This window comes from Pyxicephalus adspersus, chromosome 5 (genome assembly GCF_032062135.1).
Source record: "Pyxicephalus adspersus chromosome 5, UCB_Pads_2.0, whole genome shotgun sequence".
NCBI lineage: Eukaryota > Metazoa > Chordata > Amphibia > Anura > Pyxicephalidae > Pyxicephalus > Pyxicephalus adspersus.
Genome location: NC_092862.1, coordinates 146,446,698 through 146,463,643, shown reverse-complemented (window position 1 = coordinate 146,463,643; position 16,946 = coordinate 146,446,698). Strand labels below are relative to the sequence as shown.

The 16,946-nt window shown below is 45.5% G+C and overlaps 2 protein-coding genes across 2 annotated transcripts in view; both read right to left on the bottom strand.

The window, feature by feature from the left end:
• Positions 1-6,200, bottom strand: part of LOC140332140 (unconventional myosin-Ig-like) — a 42,261-nt gene extending 36,061 nt beyond the window's left edge. The window contains exons 1-3 of the mRNA XM_072413433.1: positions 5,965-6,200; positions 3,162-3,402; positions 1,242-1,486 (exon numbers count right to left, since the gene is read on the bottom strand). Coding sequence (XP_072269534.1) covers positions 1,242-1,486; positions 3,162-3,402; positions 5,965-6,059 — 581 coding nt within the window. The 5' untranslated portion in view covers positions 6,060-6,200. The remainder of the gene's footprint in view (positions 1-1,241; positions 1,487-3,161; positions 3,403-5,964) is intronic.
• Positions 6,201-13,691: 7,491 nt separating this feature from the next.
• Positions 13,692-16,946, bottom strand: part of RBM43 (RNA binding motif protein 43) — a 6,326-nt gene continuing 3,071 nt past the window's right edge. Inside the window, exon 4 of the mRNA XM_072413432.1 lies at positions 13,692-14,957. Within this exon, the coding sequence (XP_072269533.1) occupies positions 13,692-14,957 (1,266 nt within the window). The remainder of the gene's footprint in view (positions 14,958-16,946) is intronic.

Sequence of the window (16,946 nt, the reverse complement as noted above, 5' to 3'; positions counted from 1 at the left end):
CAGCCAATCAAAAGGAGCATTTCACTGACCGTTGTCAGGGTGGGACCCTTCTCTCAATGTCTACCAAAGGGGCCCCCCTCTATTGATAGTTAATACCATTTCACCAGCCACAAGTCCAATGGTTACCTCCTCCCAATGACCATCCAATGAGCACCAGCAAAAGGTTATTTTTCTCCCACTGACCCCCAATTTAAAAGGGTCCTTAGAGGGGTCCTTCTCCCACTATTAGCCAGACTAAGGGGTCCTTCTCCCACCAATCACCAAACTAAGGGGTCCTTCTCCCACCAATACCCAGACTAAGGGCTCCTTCTCCCAATAATCACAAAACTAAGGGCTCCTTCTCCCAACAATCACCAGATTAAGGGGTCCTTCTCTCAACAATCACCAAACTAAGGGGTCCCTCTCTCAACAATCACCAGACTAAGGGGTCATTCCCCCAACAATCACCAGACTACGGGGTCCTTCTCCCAACAATCACCAGACTAAGGGCTCCTTCTCCCAATGATCTCCAGACTAAGGGGTCCTTCTCCCAATAATCACCAAACTAAGGGGTCCTTCTCCCAACGATCCTCAGACTAGGGGGTCCTTCCCCCAACAATTACCAGACTAAGGGGTCTTTCTCCCAATGATCCCCAGACTAAGGGGTCCGTCCCCCAACTATCCCCAGACTAAGAGGTCCTTCTCCCTATGATCCCCAGACTAAGGGGTCCTTTGACCACTCATGTGAAGACACAGTCTTCCCACCATTCCTTATCCCCCTCCTATTGTGTGATACTTCCCCCACCTCCTAGATTGTAAGCTCTTCAGGGCAGGGTCCTCTCCTCCTCCTGTGTCACTGTCTGTATCTGTCTGTACTTTGTAACCCCTGTTTATTGAGCTGCGCTGCGGAATATGTTGGCAACCTGTGGATTCTGAAATAAAAGCCAGTAACATCTCTGTTCACACTGACATTCACCCAATACTATGATACTCATATTGGCATAGCACTCATGGTACTTCGGAGGTTTGCGGGATCGCTCAGATTCACTTATGAATGTGAATCCTCTCCAGCCTTAGAGAACTTTAATGAATCAATCTCACTGAGCCAATAGAGTTATTATAATATTCAGATTACCTGGCAGAGATATTTTATTACAAATTTCACTTGGCACAGAAGACATCGGGGGATGAAATTGGTGATTTCCCAGTGAGATCTATTTTGGCAAATTCCCCCATTTCCCCCCTGGATGGGTGTGGTTTGAGATGAAGGTGAATCATTCCCCCGTGCGTTTTGCCTCACCTTTTCTAGCAGGTAGTTGTTGATGTGTCCGCCGGTGGGGTCACCCTTAAAGTCGAAGTTGATGTCCATGTACTTCCCGAATCTGCTGGAATTGTCGTTCCGATTGGTTTTGGCGTTTCCGAAAGATTCAAGGACGCAGTTAGATCTCAAGAGAACGTTCTTCACCCTGCAAAGGATCAAACAACGAGAAGTAAAACCAGACGGGATCTGTTATGTAGAATGTGGAGTGAATGGTGATGAGTGAATGTTCCCTGGGGTGATCAGAGGTCATTCACAGCATTCACCAGGACACACAGCAATGTGAATCTACACAGTGAGGACACAGACAAGGGAATGTTTCAGAGGTTCAGACCCCCTTATACAAAAACACGCTTTTAGGTTATCTGGCTCTGTCCCTGATGGGTGTTGGAAACAAATACGCTACGTTATATGTTGGCGCTATATAAATACCATTTATTATTATTAGGCATCACAAAGTGCAGTGTGAGCTCAATATGGATTCAGGAGAATGAAAATAAAGAATAAAACTAATTATAAAAAAGACTCAAATCATTTCAGGTTGGCTCAGGATGTGGTCTGGAGGTGCGCGCCTATCTTACCCAATACCAAATCTGCCCCCAGGTCCATCAAATCATGGGACGAGGCACAGAGGTATACAATGTGTGGCTACCCTCTATGTTGGCTGCACTAACAAAAAGCTCATGTAAAAATAAAATAAATGTGCTGTAGTGAAAATTCAAAAAATTGCATAAATCATCTAAATTTTACCAGAGATTGCTGTATATGTATTACCCCCTTACATGGAAATATACCCCCTGACCTGCCGGAAATACCCTCAGCTCCTTTCAATCATCCCAGTTCATATTTGTGCCCAGTTTTTGTTGTTGTTGCTGAATTGCTTTATCACATTCACTGTTATTACTAATATTACACAGTATTTATATAGCACCAATATATTACGCAGCGCTGTACAAAGTCCATAGTCATGTGACTAGCTGTTCCCGGGTCCCCGGTGCCAAGGCACTTCTGTTCTGTAGCCTCATTGTACATCTGCAGTGTGGGATCTAAGTGCTCCTCTAACTGCTGATCCCATCAGATTTAAAATGAGGTTTGGTGATTTAATGATGTTATTACTGTGCTGCTCATTGTTTTCCTAGCTGGAGGCTCTGCAATGGGGAAGCAAAGCCCTGCTGAAACCAAGATGGCCACTTCACAACAGAAGCTGTTAGCACTCCGCCCGCAGTTTGCAGCATCCACAGCCTCCCTTTAGCTGTGCAGAGATTTGTCTTACTTAGCATCCCCTGCACAGCTGGAGGGGATTTCAGAGTATGAGCAGCAGCCAATGAGAGTAGTTCCTGATTCCAATCTTGCCCTACTATTGGCTGCTAGTCTTATTTTTACCCCCTGATCCCAGGCTCTGGTTTCTGGATCCTCAGCCTTGCTGCCCGAGACGTATCACAGCTATTTTCTGCCATTTTGGATTCCTGACCTGTGCCCGTCGCCTGCCCTGACCTCTCACTGGCATCCTACCCGGTACCCGGATCTCTGGCTGTCTCTACACTGAAGCCTTTTGTTCCACTTGCCCATGATGGGCAGAGCCTAGGGGCCGTGACTTGCACTAAAGCAGTCCGGTGGCCGCTGTGGTCACCGGCCCATCACCCCTTGCAAGGTGCTCTGATAAAGCCTGGGAGCCTCTGCACCCCCGGTAATCCCGCTTCACCTGCCGGGGGTGCAGCACAGTGCAGAACAAGGTGTAATAAGTCAATAGGGGGACCCCGGACAATACTGGTCACTGGGCAGCTTCCAAAGTACACAACTAGGGAACCCTGAAACTAACTGATCTTTAGGGACTCCTATGCTGCATATGTTTGTACACCTTCACCTTTATTATTGAGTCCTCCAGTAACAGCCTACCTGAGATGACAATACAGGTGTCCTTGGCCCGGCGTTTCATGGCCTTGTATGCTGCGTCGGCGATGGCGTACAGGTGCGGCGGTCTCTCGTACAATTCTCTCCCACGGTAATATTCAATCATTTCCTTCCCGTACAGATCCATGGACTTGTAGGGGTTCACCGACACCACCACCTCTCCGATGTACGTGTAGATTCTGCCGCGCTCAAACCTGAGGACAGACATGACGGCAATGAGCAAAGGTGGATGAAAGATTATCAGTGGGATGAAATAATAATCATTACGGGTAAATATCAGAGAAACTCCCCAGGGATGATACCTGGGACAAATAACAAGTCCTCAGATTGGCGTATCGGCGGTGCTGTGATGATCCAATGGCTAGGGTGAGGCTAAGGCTTGGGTCGGACCTACGTTTGGATCGAGCGATTCCATGCGGCTTCCTGTGATTGGCACCTTGCCAGCGGCTCACCGACTCCCACCCGGTTCTTAAAGAAGCAGCATGGGCACATTTGCCACCTGGTGGCAGTGAGCGGTACTGTACTGTTCACCGCCTCCCCTATTCATTCCATACGGAGCTACACAAAACTTCTTCTGAATGATAGTGATTCCCTGGCACGAGGAAGTGGCAACTGCACCGCAAATGTGAACTACACTGGCATTAATTAATAAAAACTGTGCATGCTCATACAGCTTTCGTTTGAGTTTTTTAAAGGCTTTAAACAAAGAAATATGACTGTTGATCCCTCTGCAATCCTTGTTCAGAAGGTTCCAGCGCCGTTCTGTCTTCCTTCTTTGTTCCTGTGTGGGTTGGACACTGGGCGCTGCCATCTTCCTCCGGGTTCTTCTTCCAAGTCACCGGATGAGATCGGGTGCTTACAGAAAATGCGGTAAATCAACTGATGATATCTTTGTGCATGCATGAGATCAGAACTTATTGGTTTTTTATTTTACAGTAAAGGAGAGCTTCTTCTGCGCATGCGCTCAGCCTCCTGACTTTGGTGTCCCAAGCGGGTCCGGGCTTCCCATTCAGTCTTTACTGACAGAAGGGGAGAGGTCTCCCCTTGGATTTTTTTAAGGGCTTTTCTACCCTTTTATATAAAGTAAAAAAAGTAGTGATAAAAAAGTCCAAAATTGCCAAAGTTCAAAACTTTTTTCAAAAAGTCCAAAGCTTTTAGGTGTTTATTGGCATTTTTGGATGTTTTTTGGGTATTTTAACACTTTCCAAAAGCTGCAGGATGTCATTTTTTTTCATCCCATCAACAAAATGCTGTGAACTTGCCTATTGGCATGGGAATTGTAAGCTCTTCGGGGCAGAGTCCCCTCCTAATGTGTCACTGTCTGCAACCCGTATTTAATGTACAGCGCTGCGTAATATGTTGGCGCTATATAAATCCTGTTTATTAATAATAATAAAATCTCAGAGATGGGTGTTTATATGCTGGGGAAACAGTCCGTGTAGACTTAATTTAGGCGTTGGACCCATAGTTAGAGTTAGAGGGAAATTAAACCCTTTAAAAAAATGCGTCCAGTCAGATTCTTTGTTGCGGATAAGGACAGGTGATGTCTCTCCTTTAATAAGTATCTAACCTGCCTGATTGCAATTTTTTAAATACATTCACCTGTTCCAATGCTGTCGCAGGGTGCCACCATCTTGTTCCGGGCCGGGTCAGGATGGTGCAGGTCCCATGCTGGAGTTCATTCAATCTCGGCAGCAGCAGGGAAAGCTGCAATGCACCGGGTATCCCAGCCCCCATGTGAGCAGCAGGAGAGCAATCAGCCCGGGAAGAAAGTTTTACTGCAACATGGCCGGTAATGACCATCAAACTGGGCTGTGGGACTTTATTCCACTTATGGAACCGAGGTAAGGATGGGGTTCAGCGCCAGAGTTAGGGTCGGGTTGGGATAGGGAAGGGTTAGCGCTAGGGTCGGGTAGGCTTAGGATAGAGTTGGGTTAGCATTAGAATAGGGTAGGGAAGAGTGGGGTTGGGTTAGGGCAGGGGTGCAAAACTCTGGCCCGGGGTCCAAATCTGGCCCTTAAGGTCCTTTTTTTGGCCCCCCCCAAAGAAAATAAACTACATCTGGCCCTCCCTCCTGTGTTACTACCTCACATCATCATTTTCAATACATGCAATACATAGACATTATTCCTGTACTCCCATCATGTGACACAAAGCCTAGGCAATGATCACATGGTGCCTGACTACCAGGGGCATTGTGTTTGTTTCAATCCATTAGAGACTGCATACAATGGGGGTTCAATCTGAAGCCCCAATCACACCGGTCTGCTGCTGCAATGGAGCGCCAGTTACCGCAACGTGCATTTCATTTAGAGACATTTAGAGCGCCCCCCAATGGAATGCACCAGCATAGATTTTGTGACTAGAAATCACAGCACACCGCGGGGCAGGGCAATGCTACCAGGCCCACAGGCTCTCAAGGTATATAATGGTGACACACCCCACAGCATCAAAACAAAGCTGAACATCTATACTTCAAGAGCCTGCAGCAGTTCGATGAAAGAAGAGAAGAAATAACCAACCGGGCCATGATTCCACCAGGAAGGGTGAATTGTGATGCTGAAATAAAAATGGCGCTGTGTTTTAAGCTGCACTATCAATTGAAGTTTATTTTCACTTTGCAAAATCCAAAAAATTCCTTCAAAAATAATCAAAATCTCTGCATTGGCGGCTGTGATCTCTCTGCAGGGCCACCGGCATTCCGGGCTGAGCTCAGCCAATCAGCACACAGAGAATAGAAGAACCCTGGGAATTACCTGAGCTTCAGGTTGGCCATGAACTCCTCCATGGTGACATTATCCAGCAGCACAAAGTCCGCCTTGCCGAACTCCAGGCTCTCCTGCTCCGCCATGCTGGCCCAGGTGTAACTCCGGAATCAGAGGGGTGCACAGGACATGTGGGGTGTCTGCAGGCTTCTCAAGGACTGTGCAGGAACCACAGTGAGAGGCTGACAGAGGCCGTCGCCACTTCCTGCTGCGGTTTGAAGGCGGAGAGAGGACTTGTCATACAGGAGGGAAGCTGATGAGAGCGGGGACAGCGCAGTCTGCACATCTGCTACACAGATAAGACAACCCACAGAACCCGTCACAGCCGTCGGTGTCACCGCTCAGGAACATTCATTCCATATTGATTGATGGGACTTTTACATTGGGTCACTTTTGCTGTTCCATATTTTCATGTCTGTGCATCACACAAATATTTTCTCAGTAATACTTACCGGATTCAAAAACATTCATTTTATTTGCAGCCTATTTCCTATATTCAATAAATCTGCCCTTTCCTTTTAATAAATCTGCCCCCCAACCTCCCTTTCAGCCTCACACAGTTCAACCGACCCCTTCATGGCCTGCAATCGCTTCCATTTAATTTTCACTGCATACAGTGAGCTGCTTACAATGTTCATTAGAAGCTGCAGCAAGTCAGATAGACTCCGCCTAATTTCCCAGCTAGAGGACATCCAGCATCATCTAGCCCCTCCCTGCCCAGGCCTCGCCCCTTTTTATTGATTGGATTTCAGCTCAATCAGTCATGGAAACTCAGCATATGTGGGCGTTACCTAGAAGAGTCTGTATGCAAATTAAGTCTGCCTAGGACTGCCCCTCCTCCAAACCAACATCCATTTACCAAAATATTTTAGTATTTGCATAACTCCTCCCAAAACTCCACCCACTGTTTGCTCTTGTAGGAGTACTGAGCCTGGATGCTGTGATGCTCCCAGGAAGCTGTGTACAGCACCCCGATAGCTCCGCCCACCACCCTGATTTCCACAGAAAGGAGCACAGAGACAAAGAGGAATACAAAGTCACAGAATCGATTCATTCAGTGACATCATTAGAGGAGGGGGACATTTCATCATTTTATTTAGGAGACACCCCATGTGCCGGGTTGTGTGCGGTCACAAGGTGTGGCTGATGAATTTGGCCGAGACGTCATTTTACTTCCTGTTATTCAATATCTCTGAAGCTGAATTAGTTTATGAATTCTATATTTCACTACCGGTGAAGGTGAGGTGCCGCCTCATATACCAAATATAGATGTCCGACAAATATCACAGAGATCACATGACTCCTCCTGACAATGCTGGCACCTGCACCATCTTTATTCAGGCATCATCCAGGGTCACCATCTTCGTCCTGGGTGGATTTACCAACTCAGTGAGGACAATCATGGAAATATGCAACCTAATGACAAAATGTGGAGAAATGACACGGCTGGGTATATTCTGATATAAAGACTTTGCAGGGGATGCATATAATTTGGCTTCCAGTTTTGGGCAGAACCTTGACCAAGGTGCTCAGCCAGTTACAGGAGCAGGGGAATCATAAAGAAATAAAGAATGTGTGTGTATCACAATATCCCAGCCAATAATTCTCTGCATATATTATATCACCCCCAGGATAATTCACCTAAGACTGTATAATATTTGGGTGAAAATATGTCAGACCCCCCCCACCCGCGCACATCTCAACGATAGACGGGCCATAGACAAGCCATAGGTGGGCCATAAACAACCCATGGATAGGCCATTGACAAGACATAGATGGTCAATAGACAAATGATATATGAGTCATAGACGAGACAAAGACAGGTCAGATAGAGACCAAAGATGGGCTATGAATAAGCCAAAGAAAGACCATAGACAAGCCATAGATGGACCAATGGCAAGCTTTAGATGGGCTATAGACAGGTCATAGATGGGTCAGAGACAAGCGATAAAAGACCATAGACAAGCCATAGGTGGGTCATGGATGGGCCAATGGCAAGCCATAGATGGGTCATGGATGGGCCAATAGCAAGCCATAGATGAACCACAGACAAGTCATAGATGGGTCATAGACAAGCCATAAAAGACCATAGACAAGCCATAGCTGGGCCATGTATGGGTCATAGATAGGCCAATGGCAGGCCATAGATGAGTCATACACAGGTCATAAAAAAGCAGTAATTAGGCAATGGACAAGCCATAGATGGGTCATTGACGGGTCATAGATGGGCCATTCATGGAGAAGACATGGATAGGCAATAGACAAGCTATAGATGGGCCATAGATGGGCCATTCATGGAGAAGACATGGATAGGTGAGGATGATGATGACAGAGGGGTATGATGAGTGAGGAGTATGATGAATGAGGATAATGATGACAGAGGAGTATGATGAGTGAGGATGATGATGAGTGAGGATGATGATGACCAAGGCTGAGATTCATATGTGACTATATCAGCTCATTACATGTTGGAGCTGCGCTGCCTTGCATTGGGGTACTGGTATTGGGCATTGGGGTGCGGTTGGGTAAGTTGGCGCCGGTCTTCTTTTTGTATTGACAATGCTGACTTCAGCTGTGTGAATGGGGTCCAAGATATCCAAAAAGGAAAAGCTGCAATTTTTTGGCTCCCACCGGTTGCAGGGTGAATGTCACCGGGGTCGGGTATGCAGAAGAGGGCGGCACTCCGTATGCTTCAGCAGGAAGGAAAGAAAACCTGAACCCTTGGCCTGTGAAGTAGATTACAGCTGACATGAGGAGTTTTAGTTGTTGGGTTCAGGATTCTGTGCCGGCACCAACTCTCACTTCTGTCACTTCTTATTGCCTCTGATCTGCCGGATGCACATGTGATTGTGAGAATCCAACACCCAACATAACCCAGTCATTGGACCGATGACATTTTGGGGAAATTGGAGCTTCAGTAACTGGGTTGTGATCACTATAATAAGAAATTGTGATGATCACAAGGTTAGGCCACACCAGTCAGTGCTAATCATGGACAAATTTGTGTTCCCAAGATGGCCACTGTGTAAGAAAGGTTTGGTAATAATGAAGATTGAATTCTTGCAGATCTGCATTGCTTGTGTTTTTGTAAAGTTCAGCTTTCAGAGTCACAAATCATTGTGTTACCCCGGACCTTGTACAGTGTGCTGCCACCTGGTGTGCACAGGGAGTAGTACACAATCTATTGCCATCCATGGAGGCTCTAATAAACAAGGTCTGTCTAATAAATAAAAGACTGATATAATAACTTATATTTCTGACAATTCTAATGTTTGTCCCCTTCAATATATGAGCACTGATGTCGTCTTGTTTCCCACTGGTGGAAGGTGAGGAGCAGATCAGTTTCTGATGTTTTTTCCTGCATCCATTCACACAAAGCGTCTTCCTTTTATCACAGATTTCAATTTAGAAAAAAGTCTAAAAGTGCCAAATCTGGTGAATATGGAGGATGTTCCAGCGTAGTAATGTGTTTGTTACATCTCTTCCACATCTTTCCCCCTACACCATCTTTATCTCTCTACACTTCCTCTATCACCGTTCTTTTTTTCCACCTCCCCCTACATCTTCTTCTAACTCAGGGGTCGGCAAACTTCGGCCTTTAGGCCAGATACGGCCTAGCCGGTAGTTCGTTCGTTCGGCTGCCGGTCGGATCTGCCAAGGGGCGTTAGGATCTACGGGAGCTGGAGTCGCCGGTCCTCCGGTGCTGCCTCCTTGCTGTAGTTCCCCTCTTTACCGCAGGAGGCCTAATACTTCCGCCGTCACGGTCCGCGGTAAATAGGTAACGCTTCCTGAAGGTAAATCCCTCTCCTCCCCAATGCATACGAAGGTGAGGGATTTCAGGGGGCGTTCTCTGGGGGCAGAGCCATTAGGAAGGGACTCAGAGTCTGGCCCAGTGTGCTCTTGCCCACCCCTGAAATGGCCTAGTGGCCATAAAAGTTTGCAGACCCTTGCCCAACATCTTCTTTTATACTGCCTCCACCTTCTTCCCCTCCACCTCGTTTCCTTTATCCCTTCACCACTCCTTACTTATTCACTTCTTCTATTCACTTCTTTACATGTCCTTTAACCCCTACACCCTCATCTCTCTCCATCTCCCTTTCCCCTACACCTCTGATACCCAATGCATTCTTTTTTAGCTTCCCCAACCTCTTCATACTACCAAAGGTCATGTGACCGCCCTGCAGCTCAGAGGCTGCAGCTTCCATTCTAATGAACTGGCAGCGCCGCCATGAATGCAGAGCAGTGATCGGACGCACCGAGATAAATACACAGAATAATTATACGGATTTATCTCTCATCCAGTCCCGAGATTCACACAGCTTTGCAGGGCAAGTGATGTCATTTTTCTCTGCTGCAGTTTAGTAACTGACACAAACCAACCTCCCCCAACCAAGAACAAACCTACATCTCGTATGTAACCCGGGGACTACCTGTATATAAAAACAAATCTGCATGCATTTGATTATTTAATTTTTAATTCCCCAGAGTTCAGTGCCAACGCTACAACAAAACACTTTTCTACATTCATATTTGTTGTTTCTCCATCTATGGCACAATGTGGTCAGCTAGGACCGCATGGAGCCATACTCTATGATAGAACAGTGCAGCTTCTTCCCCTCTCTATGATTTAGGGAGATGTTCTGTAGTTCACATTCAATAGCACAATATTGGATATTTCAGTTACATTTCTGTTCAGGAATTTTCTGTAACTCACCTGAAAACATTTCAGCCCCCAGATCTTGGGGTTGGGGCATTTATGGTTTAGATATACTCAGATCTACTCTACCCCATCCAATCATAATGCTCCAAATATAAATTCTACAAATCTTTATTTAAATTCTTCACACAAACATTTTTATGCACAGAAAACTGACAATAAAAAGTGCGTTATAGGTCGGCAAAACCTACTGTGTTGCCACCAGTGTAAATATAAATCAAACATTATGTATGGGTTTGCTTGTTATATTGGGGGTTTGTGTAGACAGACGGCGGGATCAGCGATTCCTGTGTGGCTCCTGAAAGCCGGCACCAACCAGACCACCAATGCCAATGTGTGTTTGAATATTTTATAGTTGGAAGTAGTAGACTGCTCACTGCCCCTTGCCTATGGGTGGGCACTGCCCCTTGCCTATGGGTGGGCACCGGTGAGATGCTACATGGAACGTCTCACCCGCAGGTGTGGTCCGGGGTGTACAGAAGCCGTAACCGCGCCGCCGGTCTGCACTAACGCTTAGAAAATAGAAAATGATTTCTGTAAAGTTGCATAGATAAAAAAAAGCATTGTGCACATGAAATGTAGGTGGGTATTGTGTCCACAAAACGAAACTCGGGATTGACTAAACTAGCCTCGAAAAGGGGCCCACACACCCCTGACTGTGAGGGGGTAAATGCTGGTCCAAGGGAACAAAAAAAAAGTTTTACTCACTTCCTGCCGGTGTCCTTATAACCATTTCTAAGTCACAGATCCTCTCGGGTCATCATTTACAAGGCTTTATCTTTCCTAGGATTAGGTAGGGAAAAGTTAGCAACCTCCAATATATATATTTCATATGGAATGTGTCCATAAAACTAAACTCGGGAATGACTAAACTATTCTCAAAATGGGCTCACCCCCTCCCGACTGCAAGGGGTAAATATTGGTGTTGGGGAACATTAAAAAAGTTTTACTTATCTCCTGCAGGCCTCCAATCCTCAGTCACAGATCCTCTCAGGTCATACAATGCTTTTTCAGGTCGGGATAGTCAGCAACCTCCACCCCCTCTTTTTTTTACCTGTCCTGTTCAGGAATAAAAACCCCCCACTTAGAGACTTCTCCCCAACAGAGGTCTCCTATTGGAGGATTTACCTGCTAATCAGAATTTGGTAAACGATATAGTGTTAGTTTTTATCACCTTCTGTAAGGGTAAAAAAGCACAAACAGAAGGAATTCAGCAACGGGACCCCGAATGCAGTAGAATCCTGATTAACAATTAAACTATAGGTATAAAATTATAAACCTCACCACCTTCCCCGGGTACATTGTCCTACTCGTTCAATCTTTTTGGTTGAAAAATTGACCTGTGTGTATGGAAGAAACTAGAAATAACAAATTCCTATACTGAATTCTTTCTTCAAAACCACACAAACTTACCTAATGATGAATAGAAGTTCTTTAGAACAAAATGAAAGTTTTAATGTAAACTAAATGCAGACTTGACCTGTGCAGGTGTTTTTTAGGTTTCCTAGCTGTGACGCAGTGCAGGGCCTGGCACTTCTTATGACCGCTTGGTTTTATTTCTGCAGAGTTCAAAGGTTTTGCATAAGGTGCGGAAACTATCCCTACATGGAACAGCATGGCCACTTTCTGTGCGGCATCCAACTACGAAGCTTGTGTGGAATCCCCATTGTTATGGTCAGTACGGTGCTGAAAACGCTGCTGGGTGACCTCATGGATCTTAGTTGTCAGTACGGATTTTTGTTTTTTTGCTTACCTTTCCATTTTTGGTGTAGCAGTGGAAAACCTCTAGTTAAAATTACAGTTAAAGAGGGAATACAATGTATATGACTTATTGTGGAAACGACATTTTACCTACCAATCTAATAAACCCTTGACTAATTTAGCTAAGTTCTTTTTATACACATCCATGTGTGCTTCTGTAATGGACGGACCTTCAAGGAAGAAATATGGACGCCACTATATATGATTTTCTGAAACTGCTAGCTTGCTGGCTGTCATGCAAATGCCCTCTTTTCAAACTTTACAAACCCAGAGCCTGCATGCGACCAATGAAGTCAATCCACAGAACTGCATATTTGTTTATGAAAGCAGAGAATCAATAAGGCAATCAGGTGACTAGAATTTTAGGGAGATGGAAAGCTTAGGAATGTGCACAAGCTTTCATCAAAACCTGGCTCCAACCACAAGGGGTTCTGACTTCACTCACAATTTTCTCAAGATCACTGCCATCCATTTCCCTGTTTTGGAGCTTTTACCTTACGTTCTGTCTTCATCATACGAAAGGTACGGAGATTCCTTAACAGGGACTCATGCAGCAAATGAAACCTTAAGGATAATATTATGCTTACCCGTCAAAAAGCAAATGGTCCCCAGTTGTAGATTTTTACACACTTCTTTTTCAAGGACCACAATGGAAGTAAAATAAACAGGAATAATAACCCAAATGACTTTATAATCCTTCCCACTTTGTCCAAAACTGTCATTATCAGTACCTGTGGAGTTGTGCTGGTAATGCCAGTAGTCAGTGTATAATACACCTAGTGCCAGGGAGGAGGACCAATCGTCTTACTACGACTCTTTATATCTGGCCTTCTGCTTCTTCCATTGGCACCAGATTCTCCAGTGCGCTCCTTTAATCCTGGCTTCTGGGTCTGGGCACCGGATGCAACGCCTAGATTAGTAAGATCCTTAAATTTGGAAAAGTCACCCTTGGCTGATGCCCACTTCTCCAGGAATTTAAGGAGGTCTTTGGAACAGCCAGTCACTTCCAGTGTATTCCTATGTTTTATTGGGAAGATGCCACAATGAAAGAGATACAATATCAGCTCTTCAGTCTCAGAAGAGGAAAGAGAAGACGTGGTAATGGTTTCAATTCGGAGCGAATCCTGAAATTTCTGAAAGATTTGTGAAATTTCTTTAGCAACTCTGTAGAATAGAAATGGGTCAGTGGGTTTTTTGGCTGTCAAGATGACTGTGTAAAAGCCCTCACCCTTTTCTGTTTTCATTTCCACATCAGCCTCATCAAGGAAAGCTTTGATCTTATTTTCCTCAAAGAAGAGTACATACCAGGGTTCATACTGGTTGGATATTTCATGGTGCTTTTTGGATTGTAGGTGATGTCGTCTGCAGATATGTTCTTGGGTTGCCCAGGATCCTTACTGGTGGGATTTTTCATGGTGGTCTTTGAATTGTAGGTGATGTCGTCTGCAGATAATTTCTTGGGCTGTCCAGGGTTCAGACTGGTGGGATATTTTATGGTGGTCTTTGGATTGTAGGTGATGTCGTCTGCAGATGGGTTTATGGGTTGTCCAGGGTTCAAACTGGTGAGATATTTCATAGTGGTCTTTGGATTGTCGGTGAAGTCGTCTGCAGATGGGTTTTTGGGTTCTCCAGGGTTCAAACTGGTGGGATTTTTCATGGTGCTCATTGGGTTGTAGGTGGCTTCATCTTCATTAATGCCTTTGTATTTGCTTTGATTGGTGCTGGAATCAGCTGCAAAGGTTCTGTTAGCTTGTCTAAAATCAGCCATGTCATCCCCAAACTGTGTGCTGGTAAATGTGTGACTGCCTAATCCTGAGCTGTCAGATGAATTTCCACCGCTGGTCAGCGGTGAGTTCTCACCTGATCCTCTTTCCTCATCTGATAAAATCCTCTTGGTTGGTGCTGGAGAAATATTTAGGTTTGCTGCAATTTTGCTCCGGGTGTGCTTTGTAATAGAGAATGAATTATATAAAGATGAGTCCTTGGCTTTCCATTGGCAGTAGCTACTAAAGTTATGAATTGTCTGTGCATGATGGCCCAAATACGGTTTTATGTATGGTGATCTGTTGTTATCACCTGTAGATATGTTGCCATCATTCTCCACCAGTGAAGACTCTGATCTCCTTCTTGGCCTAGGTGATGGGTTTCGGTCAGGGTTTTTATACATGTCAGGCGAACCCTTTGCTGGACTTTGTTTACCACTTGACTTTTGTACGCTGACCTCTCTGGAGACACGATGATGGTCATCTAACCCGTACTCTGTTGTGAAATCTTTGTCTACGCTGGACGTTGTATTCTCCTTATATTGCTCTGAGAGGAGAGAACTGTTCATTATCTTATACAGGTCATCACGGCATTGACTCAGATTTAGGAAATCCCCTTCAATGAAAAGACTGGATGGTGTCTCTGCATAGATTTTCAGGTCATGTTTACAGAGAAGCCTGTGGACCTCTGAGAAATCATCAAAGTGGTTGAGGTTTAGGGAGGTTTTGATAGGCATAGAGACCTGCAGATGAAAAAAATAAATTGCACTTATATCAGTTAGGAGAAAAATTATACCACATACTCAGAATGTTTTATCAGCTCAAAGCAGAACTAAAATAAAAACCCTTCTTCTAGAGATCCCTCTGGAGCTGTGCTCCGCCATTGTCCTGGTTCCTTCTTCCTTTAGCTTTGTCACCTGATCTTGTACTGCACATGATCGGGTGGCATAGCATGCTGTAGTTGTAAAAAAAAAAAAAAGTGCCAATTGCACTGTGCATGCATGAGATTGGCACTTTGTTTAAAAGAGCACTCAAAACTCATTTTTTCAAACTTGCTTACCCGTCTTCTTCTGTCTTTTAAAACCCTCACCACTTCCTACCACTACATATCCCCCCTCCTATTCTGTTTTACTTCCCCCACCTCCTAGATTGTAAGCTCTTCAGGGCAGGGTCCCTCTCCGTCTCCTGTGTCACTGTCTGTATCTGTCAATTGCAACCCCTATTTAATGTACAGCGCTGCATGATATGTTGGCGCTATAAAGATCCTGTTTAATAATAAAAGCTCCTTGTACACATGACTGATCTTCGGGCATGTGCAGAAAGAGCAGCCCGAAGCCTCTTGAGATTCATGACGGTTCGTATCACAAGAGGCTTTGCGCTTCCATTCAGTCTTTACCGGCATGGTGGTAGGGACAGAAAGAAATTGGGGGCTTAGACTTTTTTTTTGTAATGAAATGAAAAAACACATTTGTACTTCATATAGAAGGGTTATCCATCCTTCTATATAAAGTAAGAATTGTAGTGATAGGTCTGCGGCCATTTATTTATCACCCCCCATCCTACATGTCTATAGGCTAGGTACTCACGCCAGAGGCATCAGTGGATTCTCGCCCGATAATTGCCTCAGGGTTGATATCGAATGAGAATCTGGCGTGTGTACAGCGCTTGACGTCCATGGATCCGTCCTGGTGTATCCATCATATACATCACGTATACATCAAACGATTGTGAAGGGAAGAGAGCAGCGGGGTGCCGCCATGTCATTCGCCCCCCCCTCCATAGAGCAGACGCTATATGTACAGTGCTCATTCTTCAGTCTTTTGTTGTTGGAAAGGTCCTACGATCCTTATTATTATTAATAGTAATATTTCACATGCGTACGTAGCATAAAGCAGAATACTGACATCATTCCCATCTCCTGCAGTTCTGTTTTGAGCACCTATACTCATTCCCTGGGCCGTGTCACTGGATTGGGGAATTGGTATAAAGTTGTCATCACATTTGGGGAGGATTTGGCACAGCTGCCATGAGAGAGTCAGGTGTTAGAAAGTTTAGGGTTACCATGAGGTTTTAGGGGTATTTAGGGAAAGTATTCTAAACTCTCTAGACAAAGGTTTGAGAATTCGTGACCCCGGCTACTGTACAGACAAATGTATATGACCCCCTTCCCAACAATGGGGTCCAGGTGTTCCCAGTGGAGGGTCCCGGTAATCTTCCATCATACAAAGACATTGTAGACACGTTTGCTCTTCCTGCCTTGTGGTCACAGTTTGGTAAAGACCCTTTTCTGCCCCCCCATGACTGTGCTCCGGGGTACAAAGCCAGCTCCATAAAGACATGGGGTCACCAGATGGGTGTGGAGGAAATCGAGTGTCCCGCACAGAGCCCTGACCTCACCCTACTGAACACCATTGGGGTGAATTGGAATGGTGAGCCAGGTCTTCTCATCCAGCACCAGCACCTGATCGCACCAAAAAGGGGCAAATCCCCACCACCAGCACCTAACCCCACCAATAGGGGGCAAATCCCCACCACCAGCACCTGACCCCACCAATAGGGGCAAATCCCCACCACCAGCACCTGATCTCACCAAAAAGGGGCAAATCCCCACCACCAGCACCTAACCCCACCAATAGGGGGCAAAACCCCACCACCAGCACCTAACCCCACCAATAGTGCCAAATCCCCACCATCAGTACCTGACCTCACCAATAGGGGGCAAATCCCCACCA